Here is a 24,861-nt window from a genome sequence, read left to right on the forward strand (position 1 = left end):
AGTGCCCCTTTAACAGGAAATCTGCGACGTACCGCTGAGGTTACTTCATAAGACTACTTGCTATCAAATCGCAGGCACGCAGTTATGACGCAAACTACGCCGTTGATGCGTAGTTCAAACGGCGCCGCCACGTCGCAACACCTCAGAAAACTTGCCAAACATGCGCCATGTGCCGCCATCTGCGGGGGAAAAACGGACGTCAGAAATTTAATGGAAGGCGTTCACCGACTGTCAAGGCGTGTGTTTGTTTGGGGTTGCGCACCTTTTCACACTTTTCAGGTAACATTTATTCTTTCTGTTTTTTGTCTGTACTCACGTGTGACACTTGCCATTTCATACTGGGTGTCACTCTAATTCGAACCGGTTGGGGTATCGCATGTGTAGAAAAGATCGAAGGAGCTCAATCGAAAGAACGTGCGTGTCCCAAGTTCCAACGTTGGTGTGTATCCGTGTCTGATAACTCGGTCTCTTCTTTCGTTTGTCCTTTTTTTCCCAGTGTTATAAAGTGTATCAGAGACGACTCGGAGTACGTCAGAATAAAACCGCGCAGCTTTTAGCCAAGCAAAACGCTGAGGAAAGTTTGTAGGTGCGCTCCGTCAGCTCCGTTCTGATCATTTCCTTTGGCGCGTTGCGTGCGGGTGTGCAGGTTGAAATCGCTCTGCGCTCCCGGGAAACTGCGCGGCAACACTCGGACAAGAACGATTAGCCTTGGCAGATGGCAGTAAGCTGGTCGTCCGGACGGACTGACTACGCGTCCGCATTCTTTGCACCTGACTGAAAAGCCGAATTTCACTTGGGCGGGCAGTTCGCGAACGTCGCCCAGCGAAAGGTGAGACTTTTCTCTTCTTTATTACTGTCGTCGTTTTGCCTGAAAACGCGTGACTCATTTTTGACTGTTGCATGACGAATGCGGATTACCATCCTCGAGGTGGACCATACCGTGTTCTGTGCTGAGTATTAATTTAGTCGTGGTTTTGTATGCTGTTTTATTCTTTTTGGTGCTGTGTAGAGCATGTTCTGTGGAATGAGTACAGACGCTTGGCATTCGTCCTTTGCGTATGTGAAGTCCCGCCGGAAATTGTATGTGCATCAATATAGCGGCATCTATGAGGCGCTGTCACTTTGCGTAAAGGGACCGCTACCCTTAAAGGGACACTAAAGTGTAAAAGCAAGTTTGCCCATATCAGCAGATTAGGGTGTTGCGAATACGAAATTAACTACACCACTCGCAGCAGCAGCTGTTGCTTAATAATGAAGAAAATGCCAAAAGCCTAGACAGGTGTCGATGCCCCATCCACTTTCCCACACCACACTTCGTGACATCACAAACCGCGAAATCGTAGTAAAAACGAGTCTGGTGGAGCTTGCCTTATTCCCGATACAAACACGGAGGCAGCGGACGTGCAAATGTGAAATAAATGTATGCGGGAGCTTTTTATGGTCACGCGCTTTTGAATAGACACAAATCATAGCAAGCACACATCATACGTATGATGCTACAACCCAGTCAAGCGCAACACAATCATACAGATGAAACATCTCGCGTTTTATGAAAAGGTGCGGCGAGTGCGCTCGAAAAGTCAATCGCGCTTCGCTTCAATCCGGATTGAAAGTGCCCGTGTGACAGGGGTATTACAGAACGCGTTAATCCTGGAAACAGTGGCTGAACAAGTGCTTGTGCCCATATAACTTTGCATAAAGGGGTAACCACATGCAGCGATTTTGGTGAAAACGCGAAAAGCGTAACTCAATGGGTACAGTAAACAGGTAGTGTGTGTGGCACTGAGGATGATTAAAAAAATTATACACTGCCGCTGTGACCCTTGGTCGTTGTCGTTCATATCTGAGTTTCAGAACGTCATAACGTGGCATTGGATATTGCAAAGTGTCTGGGTAATAGTTCTTTACCACTGGTGTTTCAAACACATTACCATCATCTGGCTCGAATAACAGACTTCGCATGGCGTGCGCAATTCGTCATGCTTTGCTACAATTTTGCTGGCAGTTGAAAGATTTATCATACATTCACAATAGCGCCACTGTAGCAGTGCCAATGAAAGTGTAACTTCATGGTCAGAAAGCTTCGCTTTCATATTGTGGGACAACATTTAAAATCAGAGGTATCTCTCACAATGAAAGCAGTGCCAATTGTAAAGAGAGAGAGAAAATGAAGAGTAAATGCTTGAAATGTTGGCAGTTTTTTCTTGAATCGTATTCAAAATATTTTGCTCTTTTGCATTACTGATATGAAAAGTATAACATTAATATAGCTTTTAAGGAAAATGAATTGCAGGTGATACCTGTAAAAAGTTGCTCTCGTTTACTCGGTCTTCTGCTTTCAGTATAAATTTTCCAAAAATTGTGTTGCAAAAATGGGTCTTAAAAAATTTCTTTTATTTTTAAGCAAACTCTGTGAAACTTGGCCGTCTTGTTGCTTTTCACCCACTGATTTCAAATAGGCAGTCCATTATTTTTTGAGTCAGTCAATTAGTTCCCAGGATAATTGGAGATATTTAGCCATTTCTGGAGGAACAATAGACAAGACAGTGTTAGTCATAAAACTGTAAGCTTTATATATTCTAATAATATCAACCCGCGTGAATGCAATATAGTAAGTGGTTTTTTGATACCTCGCTTGGAATTAATTTTACAGCTCATTGAACTTTGGTGTTTGAAACGGGTGTTCAAAATGGTTCCTCGCCACTGGTGCCATCAAGTGCTACGAAAGAAAAATAGATGCTGCACGCCGTTTTGTGCTTGCACTCCGAGTATTTGAATACAGTGAGCCCTACTCAGCCAGCTCAAGCTTAGAATTGAGCAGCGAGGAGTCCAACTCCAACAATGACTAGGTGGATGTGGCGTATGGATGCACCTTCAACTTTTTTCTTCTCCTGCCTGCCTGTGAAAAGAAAGGTTTCTTCGGTTGCCTGCCGAAATAAGAGAGCGCGTGCAGGGAAGCAGGTGCATTTGAGAGTGCCTGAAACAAAGAGTGCGGAAAATTTATGTTCCGGCTACACTTCTGCATATAATGCAGAGACTGCTCTTTGAGGGTCTGTGCCAGATCTCACCCACTGTTCCGTATCAGCCATTGGAATTCAACATCACTCGGATGCGTTTGGGATGCCAGTGGTGCACGGTAATATCAGACTTGCATACGCCTCACGTTTCTCTCTCTTTGCTCACAATAAAGTTGGCTTGATCAATGCAGTCTCCGTTCTCATAAGCTCACAATCAGCTCATGAAGCAGTTAAATAGGTTTATAAGCTGTGTTTAAACGTTCACTTTGGGAACACAGTAACCTAAAGGCCTCACGGTAGCTACTGATAGGCAGCCCGGTTGGTTGGCAGGTATTGCTCCAGCTGAAATTATTCTGTATGGGTTAGTGTCACAGTACTGGCATGAGTCGCGGTTTTGTAGAATGAGCTCTGCGGGGGGATGGAGGGCAGTGGAAACCTCACGTGGACACCGTAATGTCACTTCAAGGTTCACCGCCGATTGACTAACGTCAGGCTTTCCATGGAGGCTGGCAAGCAAGCGGCAATCATTGTGACCTGTGTAGTCCTGCTTTTGGTGTCTCTGGGGTTCGTTATTTGGGCCGGATGCCGGCGCTCGTCGTGCCGGGACACTGCAGCTGTCGTCGGGGAAGTTGTGATAGACATTGCCATTGAGCGCCACAGAACGTGAAATGCCTGGCGGTAGGCTGAATCTTTGCGCTCTTATGTTCGCACGTTGTTGCACATATTGCAGATGTTGCACTGAACGCGAAATGCCTGGCGGTAGGCTGCATCTTCGCACTTGCATGTTTGCACGTTGTTGCACATATTTGCTCAGCCTTGGTGATGTTAAAGCACTGCTTTTTCCTTGGTCTCGGACGAGCACTTATTTCTTTACTCCTGTGACGTGTTGTTATGTAGCCCGCCAATATGATGTTTTCTTTCTTTGCTTGCTTTTTGTGCACTTGTTTTTGCGTTTTTCAGTTTTCTTGCTTGTTTCCTCCTTGTCGGCTTGTATTCTAAGTTAATCTTCAGATAAGCATGGTTTCAACCTAATCTTTCTTCTGCTTTTAAAGAAGCTTATTTATTTATGAATATTGCAATCCCCTGGAGGGATTTTAGGTGGGTACAAATGAAAAAATTACTCCACCTCCCCTCGCGGGAACCCCTGTGTAGATGCGACGCATAGGGGGTTCCATTGTTGTTTCCGTTAGGTTGATTCTCCCATCGCGTGAAACGTGCTGTGAACCCCCTGCCGCGGCTATGACGCAACGTGGTGCGGCTATGACACAACACAATCCAATTTAATCCAATCCAAATCCAAGCTAAGCCAAGCCAATCCAATGCCCCTCGCGAGAGAGTGTTCGCTATCGGAGGGGAGAGGGGGTGAGCGGCGGAGAGCGCAGCTCGCGCGGCGAGGAGAATGGGGGAGGGGTGTGGACGGACAACGACAACGCCGTATGGAGGGACAAGGCGAGTGAATGAGATGCCGTCGCATCTAAAATAAACATATAACACACGGCAAACAGATTGGACAATAACTTGCATTTCACATAGCAAGCAGCCATATAACACAAGGCAAACAATGAATCATCACTTGCATTTTACAAAACTAATCAAACGTAACACAATCATACAGATGAAACAGCTCGCGTTTTATGAAAAGAAAAGAAAGCAAACACACAAATAACATTATTTCTCCTTTGATCCAAGCCAGTGGCAAAGAATGCTAAGGATTGTTTTGTGACTTGATGGTTATTTAAACTATCCCAATCCTGTGCGGTTCTAGGGAAAAAATGAAAAAGAAAGTTATATAGTTAGAAAGCTAGGTTAGGCAACAAAAAAGCGAGGCAACAAAAAGAAAGCTGGGAAAAAAAAAAAAAGAATCATTCGTTATGTCTTGTATGTAACATTGGGAAAGACGTGGGAAATAAGCTGTGTCATTGAAAAGAATGTTGATCGCTTCAGTTCTTTGATAGTATGAATGCTAGTAATTTACAAAAAATGGCGTGCAGTATACCAGTGAAAAACTCATGAAAAATTCCTGGCCCATTGGTCATTTGGCTGCAAACCAGTATTGTTATCATTGGTTCTTGTTGTGGTTGGTTCAGGCACACCTAATTTGCAGCCCCAACTAGATCCTTTTGACCAAGCCACGCTGAATCGTGATGAACAACTCGTAACGGGGCATTTTGTTGAGCGTACAAGCCTGCTGCCGCATCATTTGCATTCGTTTCTATGCATACGCTCTATGGGTAGGATATGGATCATGTTTCGCTAAGTGTTGTTCACCACAGCCAACTGGTAGCACGGTTGAGTGACTTGTGGCGACCGAAGCGTGATTCTCAGCAGGAGCTATTTTCTTTTCATTTTCTCTGATGGAGGCGAAAAGCAAAAACGTCCGTGTGTACGAGATTTTGGCGTACGTTAACGATCCCCAGGTGGTCAAAATTAATCCGGAGCCCTCCACTACGGTGTGCCTCATTGCCTGCGTTGTGTCGGCGCGTTAAACCCTACAATCAATCAATCTTTTCATTTTCTAGTATGTCTGAAAACGGTTACGCCAATTCTGACCACCTTCTCAGGGAAGGTTGACCATATGCAGCTCTCGCTATGAAATGAATTTGCTTTAGGCAAAGCGCTTATGAGAGGAGCTTATGAAAAGAGCTTACTGCCATGAACAACTGTTCTCTGAATGCTTTTGTCTGTTTGTTTGCCAGCACCTGGCCGTGCGGGGTTATCTTATCTCATGCTGAATGCGAAATGTTTGTTTGTTTGTTCTGGCATTAAGCCATCCCCTGCTGTCTCGTCCGATAGGGGAGGAGGGTAACTCGTTTGTCACCGTTGTAGACCGTTCTTGTTTTGTCAACAATGTTCTCGCTCTGATTAAGTGTTTGCTTCTAAAAAGAACTGTGTTTCAACGTATATGCAAGCAGACAAAACACTGGGGCATTCAATTAGCTGACTCTCAACTGTTCTATATGCTCTGTTTCACTGCCGCATCAATATTCATATTTATAGTCTATTGTTGACTATACTAGAGTTTCTGTACATAGCTTCCCTCGGGGAAAGCCAACCATCATGCATGTAGGAGAAGCCACATCGGTGGCAGTGGCTTGGCAAAGTCGTGAACGTGCAAACTCCACCCAGCTGCTGCTACCGATGTGGCTACTCCTAAATGCATGACGGGTGGCCAGCTACAGTGGCTGTGGCTCACAGTAGCCGAAGCCGATCACCTGTACAGAAATAAAAAAAGCGTTCTGTGTGCAGCACTGAAGGTGGGCTTTTCTGCCATAGTGAAATGGGCGTCCCAGTGGCTCGTGGAAATCATAAGAAGGAAGAAAAACTTTATTTTGAGCCTGGTGATGTGGGAGTGGTCCCTTAGTCCAGGGGACCATGGGACGACCGTGCTGTCTCAGCCCTGGGCCCCAGGAGTTGCTGTGCATTCAAGCTGTCGCTAGTCGTAAAGTTCTCCCACAGCTCAGGGAGGGGAAGGGAAGTGGGTAAAGGTGGGAGGGCTGGGTTGTGTGCGCACCCCAATATCATGTGTATGAGGGTACATGAGCTAGGGCAGAAAGTTGGGTGACGAAAAGTGTTTGTCTGGAGTCATCGAAGTATTACTTCTCTTTGAGTAAGCTGTGGGTGAGGAGGTGGGCATTGTTGTCTTGAAATGTGAACAGGATAACAAGACTTGGTGCTTCCTCAGAGGCCTGGGAGGAAAGTTCGCAGGCTTGTCTATGGGAAAAGGTATTGCTGTTAGTGAGGAGTGTCCCGTGCTCCACACTGTGTCGATCTTCCGGTTAGGGACATATCGATCAAGGAGCTTCCACATGGTAGCGGCAACGTTACCTGCTAAAAAACTATGACAGACTGCTTGACAGTTCTTACTTACAATCGTTGCGGGAGTTTGAGTGATGGCGAGGGCCACAGCAAATTATCCCGCGGCCCAGATAGATGTGGTCTTGATTGAGGCACAGGTGACAATCTTGTCTTTGGTGGTTACCATGGCTAAGTGATGGGATGGATTGGTGTAAGGGCTGGCATTTGTGTATGAAACATTCAGATTGTTTCCATAGATTCATTCCTGGGCTTGGCTACGAGTGTTGCGATGACGGGAGTGCAAAGAGGGATGCATGTTTTTGGTTAGAGGGCAGATATGAATGGATTGACACCAATTATGGGGAAGAGGTTTTCTGTCCGTGGTCTGAGGGGTGGACATTTTGAGGTCCTGTAAAAGTGCCCGTCCTGTTGGTGTTTGAGTTAGGTGGAGACGTTGACTGGAAAGATGCCCTTCGATGAGTTCCGAGACCGAGTTGTAAATGCCTAATTGGAGCAGTGTAGTTGTCACGTATAAGTACGCAAGCTGCAGCCTGTTTCGTTGAGATGGGAGAGGATGGTGGAATGAGAGACGTTTTCGAAGGTTCCCTTTAGGTGCAATGCAAGAATGGCAGTTGGTGGATTTTGGAAGGCTGGCATGAGAATTTCTCCTTTTATGTAAAGGAGTATGCCTTGCATGCACAGATGTTTTCTGAATCCATACATAGTATTTGGAAAAAGATCCTTATTTACCCAAACAAGATGTTAAAGAAATAGGACCAAGGTTGTCCAGGTTAAAGTGGATACAGGCTTCGGGATAAAGCAGATTTCTGCTGTATTTCATTGAAGGGGAACTTTTCCGGATTTCCAGTGACCGTGAATATGCTGCAGAAGATGTTCCATTGAGTCATCATCCAAGTTGGCTGCAGGCGTAAGGTAACATTATCCGGGCCAGGGGTGCCGTTTTTGTTGCATTCGGAAATAGATGTGCAGAGTTCATAAAGTTGGAAATTTTGGTCAATGTCCGATTTCTGCTGGTCTGTGTAGGGAGGGGGAGTGAAATCTCTGGCTGTGTGAAGATATTTAGTTTCTAAGGAATGCATGAGGTCTTGAGAAGAGCCATTGAAAGAATGAAGAGTTTGGGTCAGTGCTCGATGACGCGCGCTCTGTTGGAACATTGGCCGGAAGGGAGCCCTGCTGGTTATTGTAATGGTAGCCCCAGTTAGGATGAGCGACATTTGAAGTCTCCTAAAATACAAATAGCTCTGTTTTTAGCGATTTTGACAGCATTGTTGATAGTTTCACAACTTTGCTCCCGTAGGGAGCATATACACTAACACTAGACCGTACCACCCTCTAACCCTGCCCTGTTGCTATAACAGCACCATTCCTTGTAAAATGACTGATGTGTTTCCCACTTATTGAGCACAACGTTGCTCGCATGTTAACCGGTGTCTGCGTTTTGAAAATACTGTATTTTTGGGCGTATAACTTGCCCCTGCATAGAATCTGCACCCCCACTTCCAGCCCAGCAGAAAAGAAAAAAAATCTTCGCGTATTGCCCGCACATTTGATACAGGGAAAGCTGCACCAAAGCTACTGCTCAAGGAACACATTACGTATTATGTAGACACAAAAAGCTATGCTACTATGTGGCGATGTTGCGCAGACTCGTGGGTTTATAGTTCTTTCGTTGAACTAATAAAATTCAGTTGTTAGAGTGCGCTCGTCCTTGTTTTCTCTTCCTTGTCCTTGCATGTTCTGCGCAATCGCTGCCATGGAAGGCTTAGTCAGTGCTACTGCATAGGAGCTTCATGGCACAACGCACATTGCCGTGAAGCTGCACTAAAGAAAAAACTTCGTGTATTGTCCACACCCATACTTTGCCACTGAAATTTTCCATTTTTGGTGCGGGTTATACCCGTGAAAATACAGTATTTTCTGCTCCACCCTGTTTGCCGGTATTAATCTACTCTGGCTGTATATGAGCTTGCAGTTTCTTTCCACTTGCACATCATGTGCATTCATTGACACTGTCTCTCCAGCGCAACTTCCTTTCCCTCGCTTGTGGGATGGTGCTGCCAGTGGCCTAACTCTGTCTCCTCTTGCTGCTCTGCTCCTCTCCCAAGCGCTTTCGTTGGAGCTCGCAGTGGAGTCCGCAATGGACTGCATAACCTGCACCCTCACCAGCCTGCTCATTGGGCTCCTCATCTGCCTTCTCATTCTCTTGTATTGCCACTACAAAGCGACGGGCCGTACACGGACTGAGGGACTGGTCATGAACTTCGCAGCAGTGGACGAATCTGACCATGACGGTGGAGGGGTGGGTGGACAGGTGACGGTGCTGTTTTCGGAGGTGCCTAAGGCGGAGGCTGCCATGCCTGACAAGCCTGGCATGACACCCGTGGGCACATTCAAAGTGCTGGGAGGCAGGCATCCCAGTGAAAGCAGCTGGTTTTGCTGGTGAGGAACATCACTTACCGCACCGGGAAGGCTTAGAGGAGAGTGGGGCTGCGTCTTTGTGAATTGCACGAGTCAACACTGCCACATTACAGCGAGGGATTCTGAGAGGAACGGTAACACCTGCTATTCATGTGATGTTGCCATAAGTGGAGAAAAAGGCTGCAATTTTCCGCCGAAGCAGTGCAGGGTGCTGGCATTGCGGGAGCTTCAAAGCGTGCGCCAGTGCACATGTGGGGCTCCGCAAAAGTGGCCGCTGTGGTGTGCGTCTGTTGCAGCCGTGTAACCGCAGTTTCTTACAGTTATAGCGCTTGCACTGGGGGTTGTAGCGTCATGGAAGTGTGCTAACTGCTGCTTTCTTCGCTATGTGGTGGCCTAAGGCAGGTGTTAAGGCAGTATATTGTGTCCTATTTTTACCTTCTGCACAGGCTGCCAGCTATTTGATCAGAGCCTGGCCATCCACATCACCCTTTCTGAATAGCCATTCAGTCAGTGAGGTGAACAGGAGTTCCCACAAAGGGGGAACGAAGTGTATCGTGCAAGGCATTCTTTAGTGAACGGTTTGTTCAGTCTTCATTGAATCCCAAAGGCCATCCATTTGTAAAGCAGTGCACGAAAACAAATCTGCCAGCACCGTATGAGAACACTTGTGCTAACACTTGTGCTTAGTGTGTTTTTAGGACTCGAAAAACCTGTCTTGAAGGGTCGATCAGTATGGGTGTTTAGGTAGATTTTTCACAATTTTGGTTTTTAAAAAGGACAATGTGGGTTGGTGATAAGCATTTGCACCTTTTGGAAGTGCATCCCTGTTGCTTTAGTCATTGAAATAGTATTCGAATTCCTAAGTTTCATATTCTTTCGTTGTCTCGGCCCGAAATGTCCTAGAGAAAGGTTAGGGCAGCTGAAAAACAAACATAACATCAGTTTTTGTGCCTGAAAGGAGTACTGACACCAATTTTCAGCATTGATATTATTGCAAAGTTCGCTTCCTTTACAAAGGAGAATACCCTGGCTGAAATATGAGCGGCCTGTGACGCGAAGAACATACTCTCATTTATCGCACCGACGGAACAGCACGCGCAGCGGCACTCAGAAAATGGACATCAGCGTGACATCATCCCGTGGTAGCCAAAAGAAGTGACGCGAACAGCGCTCATCAAATACTCGTAACGCGCGCGGCCCCTCGAGCGGCGAGCCCGTGCCGGCGCATTCACAAACAGATGCACGTAGCCAGAGCTAACGGCATAACCGCTGCCCAGGAAGGCACTGTTGGCCAAAATGAAGTTCCACACACGGGAAAGGAAGTGATAATATAGCCCGGAATCGCAATAGAAGTCGCCATCGGGACTTTTATTGAAAGCGGTCATCGAATTTCCGCCGCAAGGGTAGGCCTAGCACCTTCTTGCAGCTTAGCCGTTCAGCTCCGGCGGCAGCGCAGTTGAAACAACGCCCCCACCGGCCTCCGCAGTGTTTTGATGTCCGCACAAAGTGGTGAGGTCATGCCGGGATTCTGTTATATGAGCCTTTAGGAATTATTGATTGATTGATTGTATGGTTTAACGCGCCGACGCAACGCAAGCGATGAGGCACGCCGTAGTGGAGGGCTCCGGATTAATTTTGACCACCTGGGGATCTTTTACGTGCGCCGAAATCTCGTACACACGGGCGTTTTTGCGCTTTTAGGGATTAAAGGCCAACTGCACTCAAAATTTCGACCGCGCGAAATCACTGTCCCTGCATAGTATGACTAAAAAGACCGCGATGTACGAAGTATGACTCCTAAAATGTGCGTAATTACGCCGCAAGCGACCAGCAAAAATAGACAATTTTGAAAACGAAACTGGGCAAAACGCGGCCATTACGGGCAGGCGGAAGTGACGTATCAGCCGTCGGCGCGATGGCGCGAGCTGTGCGGACCGGCCGACGCGGCCGGCTCCAACGTTTATAAACGTTGGCCGGCTCGGCCAGCCAGGAGGAAAGTGGGAGCGTGCGCGTGCGGGGGTGTGGGAGGCGCGTGGAAAAGCGAGCGCTTGTCCCGCAAGCATGACACTATTCTTGCGCTCGGACAGCAGCACACCGCGCAGGCATTATGTTGTGACGACACTCGAAAAGGAGAGAACTGTACGGTAAATGAAGCCTCTTCGGAGCCATGAAAGCCAGGCGTACCGGCGCGAAATACGAGTTTCCTGGATTCTCCCGCTGCGAGGCAGGCCGATTGGCCTGGACGGCTGGCATGTCACTTCCGCTAAATGGCTGTTTGTGCGACACGCCGGCAGGTGCTTTGTCGTCTGCAAGGGCGGTATTTTGAGTGCCTGAAACTGAATAACCACGCATTGCACAGAGCTACCTGTCGCGTCGCAGTAGCTTCCATGCTACCTACTACACATTTCGAAGGCATTTATCCAGGGTGAAATTTGAGTGAAGTTGGCCTTTAAAGCGCGGGATTCCGAAACAAATGATTTTCAGGCCGTTCAATGTAATTAATTATCGCGCGCTGAAGTATTTGAAGTGGTGTTTCGGGTTCGCCAGACCATTAAGCATCGTTAAAAGCAATAAAAGTGGGACATTATATTTTCGTGTCAGTACTGCTTTAAGAACAGGTCAGAACTGAACAGCCTCTTGCAAGCTTCCTGTGTACACATATACCGCATGTTTTAAAATTGCTCTATTATTCAGAGTTAACTGGAATATGTCGTAGTCTTGGGTTATCCTCAGTGTTTCGCTATGAAGGGTTTCTCAATAGCAAAAGCTTGAAAGAGTTCATGCTGCAGAACGGTGTGTGGGTAATGTTCAAAACCTACGGAAGTGAGCGGTAGAGCCATTTGGCGTGGAACGGTGGAACAGCACTCACAAACATTGTTTCAAAATGGACACAACCACGTTTTGTGGGAGCCCCAGTCAGCCACTGTCCTAAGTTCTCTTTTACTGCGGCATAAATCATTTATAAAAGCTAACAACCCCTGCTTCATGTCATTTCTTTATTATTTCACATCCTTGTTGTAAACTGGCTCAGGCTATTTATTATTTTTTTATATGGAAAAGCAGGATTGAGTCTTAACTGCAGTGTGCAGTTTTAACTGCAGCTTGCAGTTTTAAGTGTCTAGAGGTAAGAAAAAAAGGGTTCCATCTCTCTAGAATAGTTATTATACAAATGGTGTCGCGTCCTCACATGGGGACACCATGACTCAGTCCTGCTTTTAGCTATAAAAAATAATAAATGTACCCTGAGCCAGTTTACAACACGGAGGTGAAATAATAAAGTAATGACATGAAACAGGTGTTTCTAGCTTTCATAAATGATTTACACCACAGTAAAACTTAGGACGGCAACTAATCGGAGCTCCCATAAAGCATGGTTGTGTCCATTTTGAAACAACGTGTATAAAAGCTGTCCTGCCGTTTCACATCAAATGGTGCTACCGTTCACTTCTCTAGGTTTTGAACATTAACCGCACCGCTCTGCAGCATGGACTCTTTCAGTGCTCATGAGAAAAACAGTGAAGAAAGGCACGTCTCCATGTGGAGACGTGGTGGCTGAAGGGGTTAAAGAAAAACCTTCGTGAATTTTTAGAAGCCTTACTTGTGGCTACATTGTCCATCATCCCACTCAGTGCATTATTGGACTAATTAGGTCAAGTGTAGAGCTTTGTGTAAGAGAAATCAACATGTGTGTTTGTGGCAGTTGCGCTAACTATAATAGTGATGTCACAGTGATTTGCAGTGTGGTATATGCTATCGCAGTCCTCTAAATTTTCATTTTGACTCATTTTAGGTGTTACTATTGGTCCTTGTTTTCTTACACACAGGCAGCACAGCTTAGGCATGCTACCAATCCGTTAAATTTAGTCTTGTGGACCTGCAGTTCGTTCTCATAGCCGACATCAGCAAATGTGCACAGAAAATGGTGCGAAGGAAGCAGCGATTTTGAACGTCTTTCTCGTTTAAAAAAATGCTTTAAATTGGTCAAAAATGTCGGAGCGTGGCCTGTAATCGGTGTGGCCTGCAATGTTTACAATTTGCTGCAGTGTCCCTTTAATGGGGGCTGGGTGTTTCAAGTTTCAATATAATTAACTAAACTAAAGGTGCAGAAGACAGGGATGGGAGGAGACACGGGTAGTATAGATGGGGCACATTCCTTGTTGTTTCACTTCTTTAGTTTCTCAATGAAGTTTCTTAGTACTGTGTTTGTTCATTAGCTGAATATTTTATAGTGAAAGCATTACTTGGTTCGGTAGGTTTAAAATGCGGTGTAATTAAGGAATGGCAGACAAAATGACTGAGAGAGCAAAGAGAATAAAAGTAAAGTAATTGAGTTGAGGAGGAGGAAATAACCTTATTTGGTCCAAAGGGGAGGCCTATTTAGGCCTGTGACGCCTTAGAGGATGGCCAAGATGCCTTGGCTTCTTCAGACCTTTGGATGGACCACTGCTAGATTTCAGGGTTTTTGCTATGTAGCATGGTGTCTCGTTGCTCCTTACTGCTGATAATAAATGTTCCTTCTGAATTTTTGAAGTTGTGTCTCTATATTGGAGCCTCCTCATAGCATGTGAGCCAGGCTTGCAAGCTGTGGGAGGTGTTCACATCCGCCGTCATGTATTTACGGATGGAAATACCAACAAACAGAGTCCTGGTTTGGGATAAGTGTTCGTCTGGAGGTGAACGGGCATCTCCACTCTATTTTCTTTCTTCTTGGTGAGCGCAGCCGGATGGGCTTGTCTTTCCCCTTTGTAGTGATCAAGCGCGTCTCGGTAAGTACGGAGGTGATCTTTAGGCTTGTCTGCGAAATGCGTGCCAGGTTGCGGGTGCTCTTGGTGGGTGAGATCTCGAGCAGTCTTGTTGGCCCATTCTAGGGCCGCATGTCGTGGTGGTTCTAGTGTTTTGGTTCATCTTGCGGTGGGTAAGGACCCGAAGCGCCACGTTGGAAATTCTTTTTCGTGCAGAGTTGCGGGTCACTGGCTGGGAATTGCTGACGATTTTCCGCACTTAGGTTGTTGCTAAAGTTAGCGCAATGGCCAGTGCTTTTCCCTCCTTTGGGTGGTTGGTTCGGATAGAGCACGCTGTTTGTAAGTTGTTGCGTCGGTATAAACAACTTGCAGATCTCCGCAAAGTTGTTTCTTGAGTGCCTGGGCCGACAGCTCTCTGTGCTTCTCGTTGTACAGTGGGTGCATGCTCTGGGAAGGAGTGAAACAGATGTCTTTCCATAGTTCAGCTTAGATGGAGATTTTGTTGCCGAAGGTCTTCTCATATGGAATGCACAGGCTATCTACTAGGTGCCTGGGAGTGGCCGTCTTGTCGAGGCACTCCAGGTGCACAGTGCGTTGCACCTCAGTTAGTCTTTTGAGGGTATTGTACACATCCAACGCGTTGAATCTCTCGTTTGGGCTGCATATCACTATTCCTAGGGCTTGCTTGTGTGCTGTCTTGATGAAGCGGTTGATCTTCTGCATCTCTACTTATGTGAGGGTAGGAACGAGGCCACATATGTGACTCTGCTAATCAAGAAGGCGGAAAGGAGTCTTAGCAGCGTCTTTTCTTTCATGCCCCTGCGCTTGCTGGCAATCCATGTGATTAGTCTCCCATTATTTGGTGGGTTGTCTTTTCCAGAGATTGTATGGTCTTGCCATTGTTCCCATTCGCCTGCAAGTGCAGGCCGAGAACTTGGACTCTGGCCACTTCTGGGATAAGAGTTTCTCCCTCTCTCAGCGTTAAACTGTGGGTTTGCGGGCCGTCCTAGGGTTTTCTGTCCCCTGGGCGTGGGCTGGTAGGTGAGCTACTCCGATTTCTCTGGCGAGCACGAGAGGCGTAGTGTTTTTGCATGCGCCTCAACGGCATCAATTGCCTCTTGGAGACATTCCTGCATGTCGCTATCCTGGCCACCTGCAGTTCACAGCGTGACGTCGTCTGCGTAAATGCTGTGGTGGACTTTATTGAAAAGGAAATTAAATAGTTTTGAGTCAAGATTGAACTCAGGGCCTCCGGAATACGAAACGACTACCCTCAATGCCAATCCCCAACTCCACTCCATGGCAGTAGCTGACCAAAGGTAGACCTAGTGAATGCATTGCAGCCTTCGATTTAGAAACAAATGTATAAGACATGCATTAGGGCCTACAGGAGTGGTCTGAGCATGCTAATTGCAGAAAGAGCAATTAGGCAACCAGCAAATGTAAATTTCCTTTCCTTGTTTGGCGATGCAATCACGGCTATGTACCTACTGCCTGACCTTAGTAGCGCCGTCATGTGGCATCCCATTGTACAGCACTGGCCCAACAGATGGCACAAGAGTAGTGTGAATGCAGAGGTATGTGCCAACAAGATATTCAGCTTAACATTACGCTTTGAGCTTTAACGGTGTCAATTGGTGCCCACAGCTTTGACGTACTCGGAGTTTAATGTTGTCCAGCACATCAAAAGCATCATTGTTATGGCTACGGGATGTTAATCTTAGAAATAGGCCTAACAAGGGGGAATTGAGATGAGAAACTGATTCAAAGGAGATAAAACGATGGTGGTAATGAGAAGAGAGTTCTGAAAATTGGGCGCTAGTGCTTTCACGGTCACTCCTATTGTAAAGTCTGCCAAGGGTGTCATAATGTTTTATTGTAACCTTAGAGTTTCAAATCTTTTTGGGAACTTCATGCAGCAGTTGCGTGAGGGGAAGCTTTGCCTATTTCGGGGAAAGTTTTTACCACTTTGAAGTAACTGAAACTGCTAGTACTCACTCATAATATTCCCATTTTAAAAGTAGTTTTACTGTTCTCATTATAACAGAAGTTGGGCGCTTTAATTTCTGATTAAATTTATGTTCTTGCTGAAAGTGTGATGTCAGGGCTATGAAAGTAACAAAAGTTGTTCGCTTTGCGTAGCCACACTCACCAGACCTACATTTTTCTTGAAAAAGATCAATTGTACGTGCATGCTCTTATAAGTACGGAACTATAATATGCTTAATGACATTTGCAAGATAATGGTAGCAGAAGGCCTTTTTTGTTAATGTGTCAATAATTTCCTCTGATCAATAGTTTTTCTCGCTTGCGTTTGCTTTTTTTTTTTCTTTTTTTAGTGAGGAGAATAAAGCCCGATGGTGTCAACAATGCTCGCCTTCATTATCGGGGCCGTGGTAGTGGTGGCATTGCTGTTCATCGGCTTCATCTGCTGGTACTGCAACACCAGACAGGACTTTGCGACAACCTCCGTAAAGTACAAAAAAAGCAAGGGGCACAAGTTCAAGCACGGCAGCCCTGGCTCTGGCCACTACTACCCACCGGGCGGCTGGTCATCTGACATCGGTCACTCGAGCTCCAGCAGCGATGACGACGGCGGTCATCGCCATGACAGTGGTGGTCATGACAGCGGCGGCCACGACAGCAGTGGCCACGACAGTGGCTGCCATGACAGTGGCAACCATGACAGCGGTGGCGGCTGTGACAGCGGTGACGGCTGTGACAGCGGTGGCGGCTGTGACAGTGGGGGTGGTGGTGATAGTGGTGGTGGAGGCTGTGACAGTGGTGGAGGCGGCGACAGTGGTGGAGGGGGAAGTTGCGATTGAGCAATGTTTGCATCAGTATAGTTTGTGAAGTTTTCCTTCACTGTACTTTCTTACTTTTAGGCTTGAATGCTGTGGTGTCAACTTGAATCGTAAGAAATACGAAAGAAATAGGGTGGTCACTGTGGCGTGCCTGCTCATTTTTATTTGTTGATCCTAGATCCAGAAACAGAGTGTGATCACCATGGCCTGCATACTCATTTTTTTAAGCTGATCTTTAGCTCAGTGTAAACCATCAGATGTGTGTGCCTGCTCTAGTTTGTTCTACAGATAGCAAGAATTTTGGCGGCATCAATTGTAACTACGCCAACTTATGTTCAATCAATCTAGCGGTGGCATCAAACAGACATTACTGCTATCTTCTTGCAGCACATTTGTACCAACATGTGTGTGGCGGGAGACTGCCTTGAGCTGCTTTTAATGATCAAAGTGCTGTCACGAAGTGTGCATTTAGAGATGCATATTGAGTGCCTACCTTTCTCGAGATCAAGTGTTTCTATGTGCTGAATTTGTATGCTTGCAGGTAGAGTTCTCGTGATAGACATTGATGCAGGTGCGTAGCAATTTACAATAACTTGGAGTGCCCATCTCGGTGTTTTCAATAGGGGGACCACAGCCACTGACACGTGAGCTTGCTTGTGCAGCTTACACACTACAGCAACTCATGCGACAGTGGGAGGGAGTGGCCACCGTGCCAGTAAATTTCAGGTCTTCTCCGCACCCAGGAATGCACCGCGGTGTCTCGTGTCGCCGTGAGGGACGAGGCAGACTCGGTTGTCCAAGCTATGTACAGTTTATGTACAGGAATTATTTACAAGGCATATACAAGGGGAGCAGAAGTAGCCCGCAGTGGGGCTTAGAAGCTTGCCGGTGTCGAGCTGGCGCAGGCGGGACTGTCCCTGTGACCTGCAGCAAGTTCAGAGCAAAAAGACCCCATCCTCTCGCCGGGCCTGACATAAATACCCTCGGTGAGGGAAGGGAAAGTTCAAAGAAAACAAGAAACGGCAAGGCCGGGCACAATACTCCCAGACCGAGCAAGGTGCGTTCGGAGAACCTCCACACATAGTCGTCGCCACCCAACTTGTCAAAGGGAGTGGCGCCTTTTTGTCCCGGGCCGGACATGACCCTGCTCGTTTCCGTAGGCGCCTTGCGTCGAGACGGCCTAATTGTCAGCGGCCCTCCGAAGGGTGACGGCCGTCTCCACATCTCCATCGCTGGGGGCGCCCGCAGTGCGACGACCTCTATGGTCAAGCCTTACAGTGCCTTACTGTACATAACTATGCCAAGTTTTTTGGATTTTCAGAACTATTTTATTTTTATAGTATTTTATTATGGTGCTACTTTATAGCATTTTATTTTTTGTTCCGATATTCCGCCGCGTGGGGGCTCCCTGCTGCATGCTGCTTAACATTGTAATGACACTGTCAGTTCCCCTGGCTGCTTCACTGGAGGATGAAAGTGCGGTACGCCCTTTTCCATGCAGCTAGTTAAACTAACATGGTATGCAATGTCTCAGAGTGGGCAGTACTTCATAAGGCCCGTGCAGAGATGCTTGCAGTGTTTATTCCCATACACTCAGGGTTCGAACAGGCATAATTTGTTTTTTGCATTTTTAACAGCAGAGCTCTTCAAGATTTTAGTTCCACCGTATAGGGTTACTAGAAAGAAAAAAACCAAGAAAAACAGACCAAGCACACGTAAAAAGCGGGTGCCTCGTGAGAAGTGCCTGGTGTCAGCTAGGCTTGCGTGTGGGCTTGCACCACATAAAAAGCTCTCAAAAAAAGAAAAAAACACTACTGAGGGCACGTGACCGTGTGCCCTGTGAAGAGTCCTGCCGTCAGCCAGCTCGACCTTCGAGAACCCTCTGCCCAGTGTTTGTTCGTGGCGTCATCTCTCCCATGCTCATCTACTCGCCAGTTCACGTGCGTTCGTGTCTTAAGAGGGGAGTGCAGATGCCAAGTTTACACTACATATGCCGAGTTTGTGAAGCCGGTTGCTGCAGGTTCTAGCGCATGCTAAAAAAGGTCTACTTCAGGAGAGATGTGAAAGCCTGTGGACAAAACAATCCGGGCCCGCCAGTCATGGAGAACTTTCAGCGGCAAGTTCGGAAATCCAGGTGCAACAGCCGGGTCTCCCACCAAGGGAGAGGGGCCGCTGACTGGGCTGTTTCTCCAGCCTTGCACCCCTAGTGCAAGCCGCGGGAATTTTTTTTTTTCGGTTCATTTATGTTTTCTTTAGTAGATTGAATTTTGTTTATTAATATGGACACTGGAAATAAATTGCATCGTAGAGTAGAGTCAGCTATTAAGTTACCCTCCTACTGCAGTTGTTACAGTTAAATTGCTTACACATGTAAATCCTGTTCATAAATTCTATGAAATTTTAGTGTTGTGGTGCACGAGAATGAAACAGTAAGTGGAGATGAGAGCTATAAACACTTTATTTATGCTTAATTAATTACGGTGGTCAGGGAATTGATTGATTGATTGATCAGGGTCAGGGAAGAAACGCGTGTTAAGGACATACTAGTAGAAATTAAGAAGAAGAAATGGACGTGTGCAGGGCATGTAATGCGCAGGCAAGATAACCGTTGGTCATTAAGGGTAACAGAGTGGATCCCTAGAGAAGGCAAGCGTAGCAGGGGGCGGCAGAAAGTTAGATGAGCGGATGAGTTCAAGAAGTTTGCAGGGATAAATTGGTCACAGTTGGCACAGGACAGGGGTAATTGGAGAATAATGGGAGAGGCCTTTGCCCTGCAGTGGGCGCAGATAGGCTGGTGATGATGATGATGACGATCAATTTGAATAGCAACCTTGTGCTACAAAAGTTGTGTTGTGTGCTTGTGACACTAAGAACGGTCACGGAGCAAGAATAACATAGGAGGTGAAACGGCCGATTGCGGTTGGCGCGGGCGAGCGACTAGACAACGTCACGATGAAAAGCAGAGCGGACTACAAAGCATCTTAGCTGCTATGGCGAAGGAGAGGGTAGCGGCATTTGATGGACGAAATGACAGCGGCCACAGTTCATTCCGGGGATGCGCAGTGAAATGCTGATCGCGGCGGCCATGCCTTTTTTTTCCCCACGACAGATGCCGCTAGCTTAACCTTCACCAAGTGCTTGTGATGTTACCTGGTCGCATTGAAAAGAATCGTTTCCCCTCCTATCTTGTTCTTGTTCCGTGGGAATGGCTAATGTAGCAGTCTTCTCAAGTGGCACGCCCAGTTTTAGCTGTTGCGTAACATTGAAGCGCTCCGATTTTGTGTTGCCATCCCCATGAGAGCACCATTGTGTGTGTTGTATTTACACACTCGGATTGCAGCTGTTGTGATACGTTGAGGCTTGCTGGTTGCACAGAGTAAGGCGCTGCTGTTGTGGGGCCCCTTACAGTGATCCCAATATCCCAGGTGCACCTTTGCTCATGAAAAAAAATGTATGCAGGGTTTCATTTTTGTTGCTTGTGGGCCATTAGATTGGTTCTATTACTGCGCAAGGGTTTTAGCGATTAATTGGGAAGTAAGTCTGATTTACTGGTTGAATTTGGTATAGTGGCAATGCTGTAACGGACGACTTTATGTGTTTTTATTGTTATTATTTTTTGTATGTGTGAAATGTGTGTGCAGACAGAGAAGTGGGTTTGCATTATTGGAAATGTCTTTTTATGTCATCGCGCTTTCATGCCTCCGATCTGAATTTTGGCTTGTGAGGCTGTTCATTTGCACAATGTGTGTGTGTTTTTCCCGTCACATGCTCAAAGTGTTCTTTTCATTTGCTCTGTAACTTAAAAAGTTGCTGACTGCAGGTGCAGTTATACCTACATGTGTGTTTGCCCATGTTATATGTACAATGTTGTGAGGGTGAACGGCGAAGCGCTGTGCTTTCACGCTTGAAAGGACACTGATGCAACCAAGGAGGAACAGTGGAGCTGATTGAGAATTGCATCAGGTACTGAGCGTGCGATACCTAAAACAGGGACCTTATGTCGCGATGAAATCAGGGAAAGTGCACAAAAATGTGACTAATGCTGATATGCTTAGTTCATCAAAATTTCACACCCTTTGTGGCTTACCACTAGACGTTAGATGCCATAAGTCATGTAATACAGATGTGTGAAGTGTTGGTACAGCAGCAAAAACATGAATTTGCATGCTACCATCATGGAGTAATAACCTTTCAGGGAGGGCTTTCCCTAACTGTTTGTATAGGGCGTCAATACGATTACTCTAAGTAAAGCTCGGCAATAGCTGGGTAAACACTTTAGTGGCTGAAAGTGTCGCAGGCTCAGGCAGTTTGTGGAATCGGGCTGAAAATATTGTTAGGTGGCGACAGGACAAATGACGCGAACCATGGCTGAAACCGCAGTCATGTAGTACCACTGCTCGCTTCATCTTCCTCTCGCAACAGTATCGTTTCACCTGAATTTGTCTAAGGTTGTAGTGGAGTGATAACGTGTGTGCTTCTTGGGGTGATGTGGGGAGGGAGCTTAACAGTCGCTTTGAAAAAGCTAAATGTGTGCTTAGAGGCAATGACTGTTTGATGTTCCCAAAACGTGCATACTTGGAGCGTGTCACCACTGCAAGAAATTTGTTGTGGATTTTTCTAGCAGATCTGTGTTTGAGCTCACTGGTTGGGTTTGTTGTGGTGATTTTACGAATTGCTTGATGCGTAATTGTTTACTGCATTGCAGCTTGTAATCTGCAGCTGCTATTTAGCTGTGTTTCTGCTGATTTTCTTGCCCATTTTGTTTTTATTTTTTTGCTCAAGTACAAATGCAGTGATAAAGAGAGTAGTGAGAGAGTTGTGAATGCGAATTGCTGTTACAATTTTGGGGTTATCTTGTAGGCCACACTTAAAGAGACTCTTAAGGAGTGAGAAAATGTTGGCCTGATGTGTTGGTCTCTCTGTTTACTCAAGTGCTGAGAATACAAATTGAATAAGACTTTGTTATCACGAAGTCCTCTAGAGTAGAAACTGGCTTCATTATAAGTAACAATTCATTAAAAGCAGACAGTGTTTGCTCTAAATTCACTGCAGTGTATTTTTTTTTCTCGTGATAATGAGGTATTGTGCTGGCCGATAATGAGACCATAGAACACTGTGAAACTGTTTTTCTGAAGGCAGCTTGTATCTGACGGGTGACTGGTTTTAGTTTTGCCTAGCAAGTTCCTAATGTCCGAGCCAAGCCCACACACTGAATTCCATTGCTCAGGTTTTTTTATGGGTCCCTACAACTGCTTTTATTTACATTTTTTATACCGGTGATGCAATATACACTTGTGCAAGTTGAAGGGAACTTACTGAAGTTCACTTTTCCTTATGTGGACTATTTACGGTGCATTACTCAATATACAGTTTTTGTACTCAGTGATTACATTTCGCCTGTTGAACAGGCTGAAATTGTATTGTAGTTGTTGCGCTAACTGAGCTTAATTTCTACAACACAACTGTTTGTATTTGTTTTTTATTGTTTTTAATTGCCCAAGCTCTGGAGAGCTTTAGGGCGATGTTACGTACTCGTTCCGAGTGAATTGTGTTATGCCTGCGGGGAGCTCAAATTGAAACAGTGAGTGCGAGCGCGTCATGTTGTTTTGTTACCGAGGCACAGTTGTACATTTTGGTACAAAATGTTGTTATAATGTTTATGGAGCACTCAAGCACCGCGACTAACGATTTTGAAAACTTTCCTGAATGTGCAATCCAAAGGGTCATACGGTCGCGAAGTCACAGGTTCAAGTCCAGGCCATGGCAGTTGCTTTCATGTTGGAGGCAGAAAACAAACGTTCATGTGTGCATGAAATTTTGGCGTGCGTTAAGGATCCCCAGGTGACCTACGTTAATTCATAGCCATCTGCTGCGGCTTGCCTGAAAGCCTGAGTGTTGCGCTGACGTGTAGAGCCAGGATCTGAAATTTTGGAATGAAAAAATGTTTCGTTATTCAGCTGTAAAGGTAAAATAGTGAATGGAGAAACTGAGCTTTAAATATAATTATGAAATAAGCAGTTATTGAAACTGAAAGTGTGCAAATAATAGATGAATGTCCACCCTGGGGGGTCAGAAAGACTGAAGTGCAAGCTGAAAGTTCTGACCTCTATCAAGTGCCGTCCTTGAACCAAATGGACTGCATTTGTGAGACGTAGTTGAAAACACCACGAAATTTTGTGAAAGGAAACCAAAATAAGTGGAAACAGTTTTGAGGACACTCCAAATAAAGTACTAGGTGTGGGGCTTAATTATGAGCACTACAAGACTATATGGAGTACTGCTGTCTTACAGGTGAGTTTCCATTAGGAGGAGGAGGAGATAGCCTTTATTACATCAGGAAGACGCTAGGTCAAGTGGGGGAAGTGGGAGTAGAGGGTGGGATATTCGTAGCTTGGGACATCTTGAAAATAAACCGTTCAAGTTGAAGCTGGTTGGCTCCTTACGAAGGCGGAAGAGGCCACGTGGGGTGAGGAGAGCAGGCTCACGGCTCTAAACTGCTCGCGCTAGACCGCTTTCTAGGGAGTAGTGCGCAAAAGTGAGCGTGGAGGGTTCCAGTGTTCGAGGGTCGATAGGAGCCTTGAAGTTTCTGTAACACGTAAATTTCGGACAGTGCCAAATTGGGTGCTGGAAAAACTTAAAAGCAAACAAATAAATGTATTATTGGGTTTGTTTCTTGCATTGGAACATACAGGGTTCGATTTAATAAATGGTCAGGTGGAAATATCTATCCACCCCTATTGCTAATGTGTAGTGTTGTTTCGTTCATCTCAAAAATGATAGCTGGTTTATCTGCAACTGTTTGTGGAGCACTACCTTTTGTGCGGGGTGTCATTTCTTGATCTGGGGTATGTCAACGAAAGCATTTTGAAGAAACAATTACGTGCATTTTACTCTTTGCCATTGTTCACCTTCTTGCCGTGTATTGTACATTTTTTTAAAATAAAGAACGCCGATTTTGGATTTTTATTTTTTTCGGATTTTTAATTTTTTTGGTTGTCATACGGCTGCACCTTGACAAAAACTTGCTTACCTTGTTTCACCATACGATATCATGTACAATCGGTTTGCACCAAAAGTTATTCCATTTGTACATACACTAGTATATCATGATTATACTGTTAACCCTAGAGGCCTAGCTCTCTATGCCTGGAAGAATAGGCTGAGCTTTCAACCGGAGCACCTCAATTTTATAGCTAGATGCTGCAAAGCTGCGAGTGCGGTTGGGTTTGGTAGCGAGGCCAAAAGAATAACCTTCTCAGTGGTGCTGCATTTTCTCCATATTGTCATTGTGACCCTACTGCATGCCCAGTGCAGGACGAGGGCCTCTCCCATGACTTCCACCCGTCGCGGTTCATCGGAATTAATTTTTTCATATCATCCCTCTGCAAGGCTTTATGAAGTCTTCTCACTCTTCTCCCCCTGACCTTCGGTAGCCATACTGTTACTAGGGTAGCCCACTGGTTGTCAGTACTTTGCATTATGAGACATTCCGTTCTGAGATGGCTGCAAGGCGGGCCCTTCTTGTATCCACCTGGTGCCGGTTCACTTTTCTCTCGAGCGACTGCTGAAGAAAACTGTTTTTGGCCTAGAGTAAAGTCCCTGATTCTGACACCGTCAGCTGCTTAAGTGTCAGGCGTGCAAATGAATGAAGGATGTACGTTGCGGTGGAGCACCAGGAAAGAGGACTGAGCATGCGGTTAGAGATGTGGCCTAGTAGGGAGTTTGCACTAAGCCCTTGCTATTTGAACCCTGCGCCATATAAAGCTGTGGGAAAGCAATAATCACAGGAATGTAAGGATCAGAATTAGGCTGGATTTGAGGAGATAGGAAGAAAATTAAACTAGCAAAAAAGAAGTAAATCAAGCTTGGAGCCCAAAAATTTGGAAGGGGTGAGCAATGTCATTCATGCGACGGCAATGCGCCAGCATTAACTTTCTCCATTTTTTCCCCATTGGCGTGCCCCTATTTCGTGCGGAACAATGACACGTATGTACATTGACAGAAGGTTTGAACCTGACCTCTGTGCGAATTAAGGTTTTTGCCAAACGGCGCTGTATTTGCTCG

The 24,861-nt window shown here is 46.0% G+C and overlaps 1 protein-coding gene across 6 annotated transcripts; it reads left to right on the forward strand.

The window, feature by feature from the left end:
* The first annotated feature begins 54 nt into the window (after positions 1-54).
* LOC144152500 (uncharacterized) lies at positions 55-23,763 on the forward strand. Of its 6 annotated transcripts, none has more exons than XM_077683782.1 (4): positions 55-279; positions 647-829; positions 8,939-9,272; positions 9,698-16,326. In XM_077683782.1, exons 3-4 carry the CDS (start codon positions 8,971-8,973, stop codon positions 9,711-9,713), a joined length of 318 nt encoding a protein of 105 aa, XP_077539908.1. In that variant the 5' UTR covers positions 55-279; positions 647-829; positions 8,939-8,970; the 3' UTR covers positions 9,714-16,326. The 6 variants fall into 6 exon arrangements, with proteins under 6 accessions (XP_077539908.1, XP_077539909.1, XP_077539905.1 ...); XM_077683783.1 differs by having other exon boundaries at positions 59-279; positions 9,056-9,272; XM_077683779.1 differs by lacking the exon at positions 9,698-16,326 and adding an exon at positions 16,333-23,763 and having other exon boundaries at positions 150-279.
* The last annotated feature ends 1,098 nt before the right edge of the window (positions 23,764-24,861 follow it).

The sequence above is a fragment of the Haemaphysalis longicornis genome, unplaced genomic scaffold, assembly GCF_048455015.1.
Source record: "Haemaphysalis longicornis isolate Haplotype H1 unplaced genomic scaffold, Haemaphysalis longicornis Haplotype H1 scaffold_9, whole genome shotgun sequence".
In the NCBI taxonomy this organism is placed as follows: Eukaryota; Metazoa; Arthropoda; class Arachnida; order Ixodida; family Ixodidae; genus Haemaphysalis; species Haemaphysalis longicornis.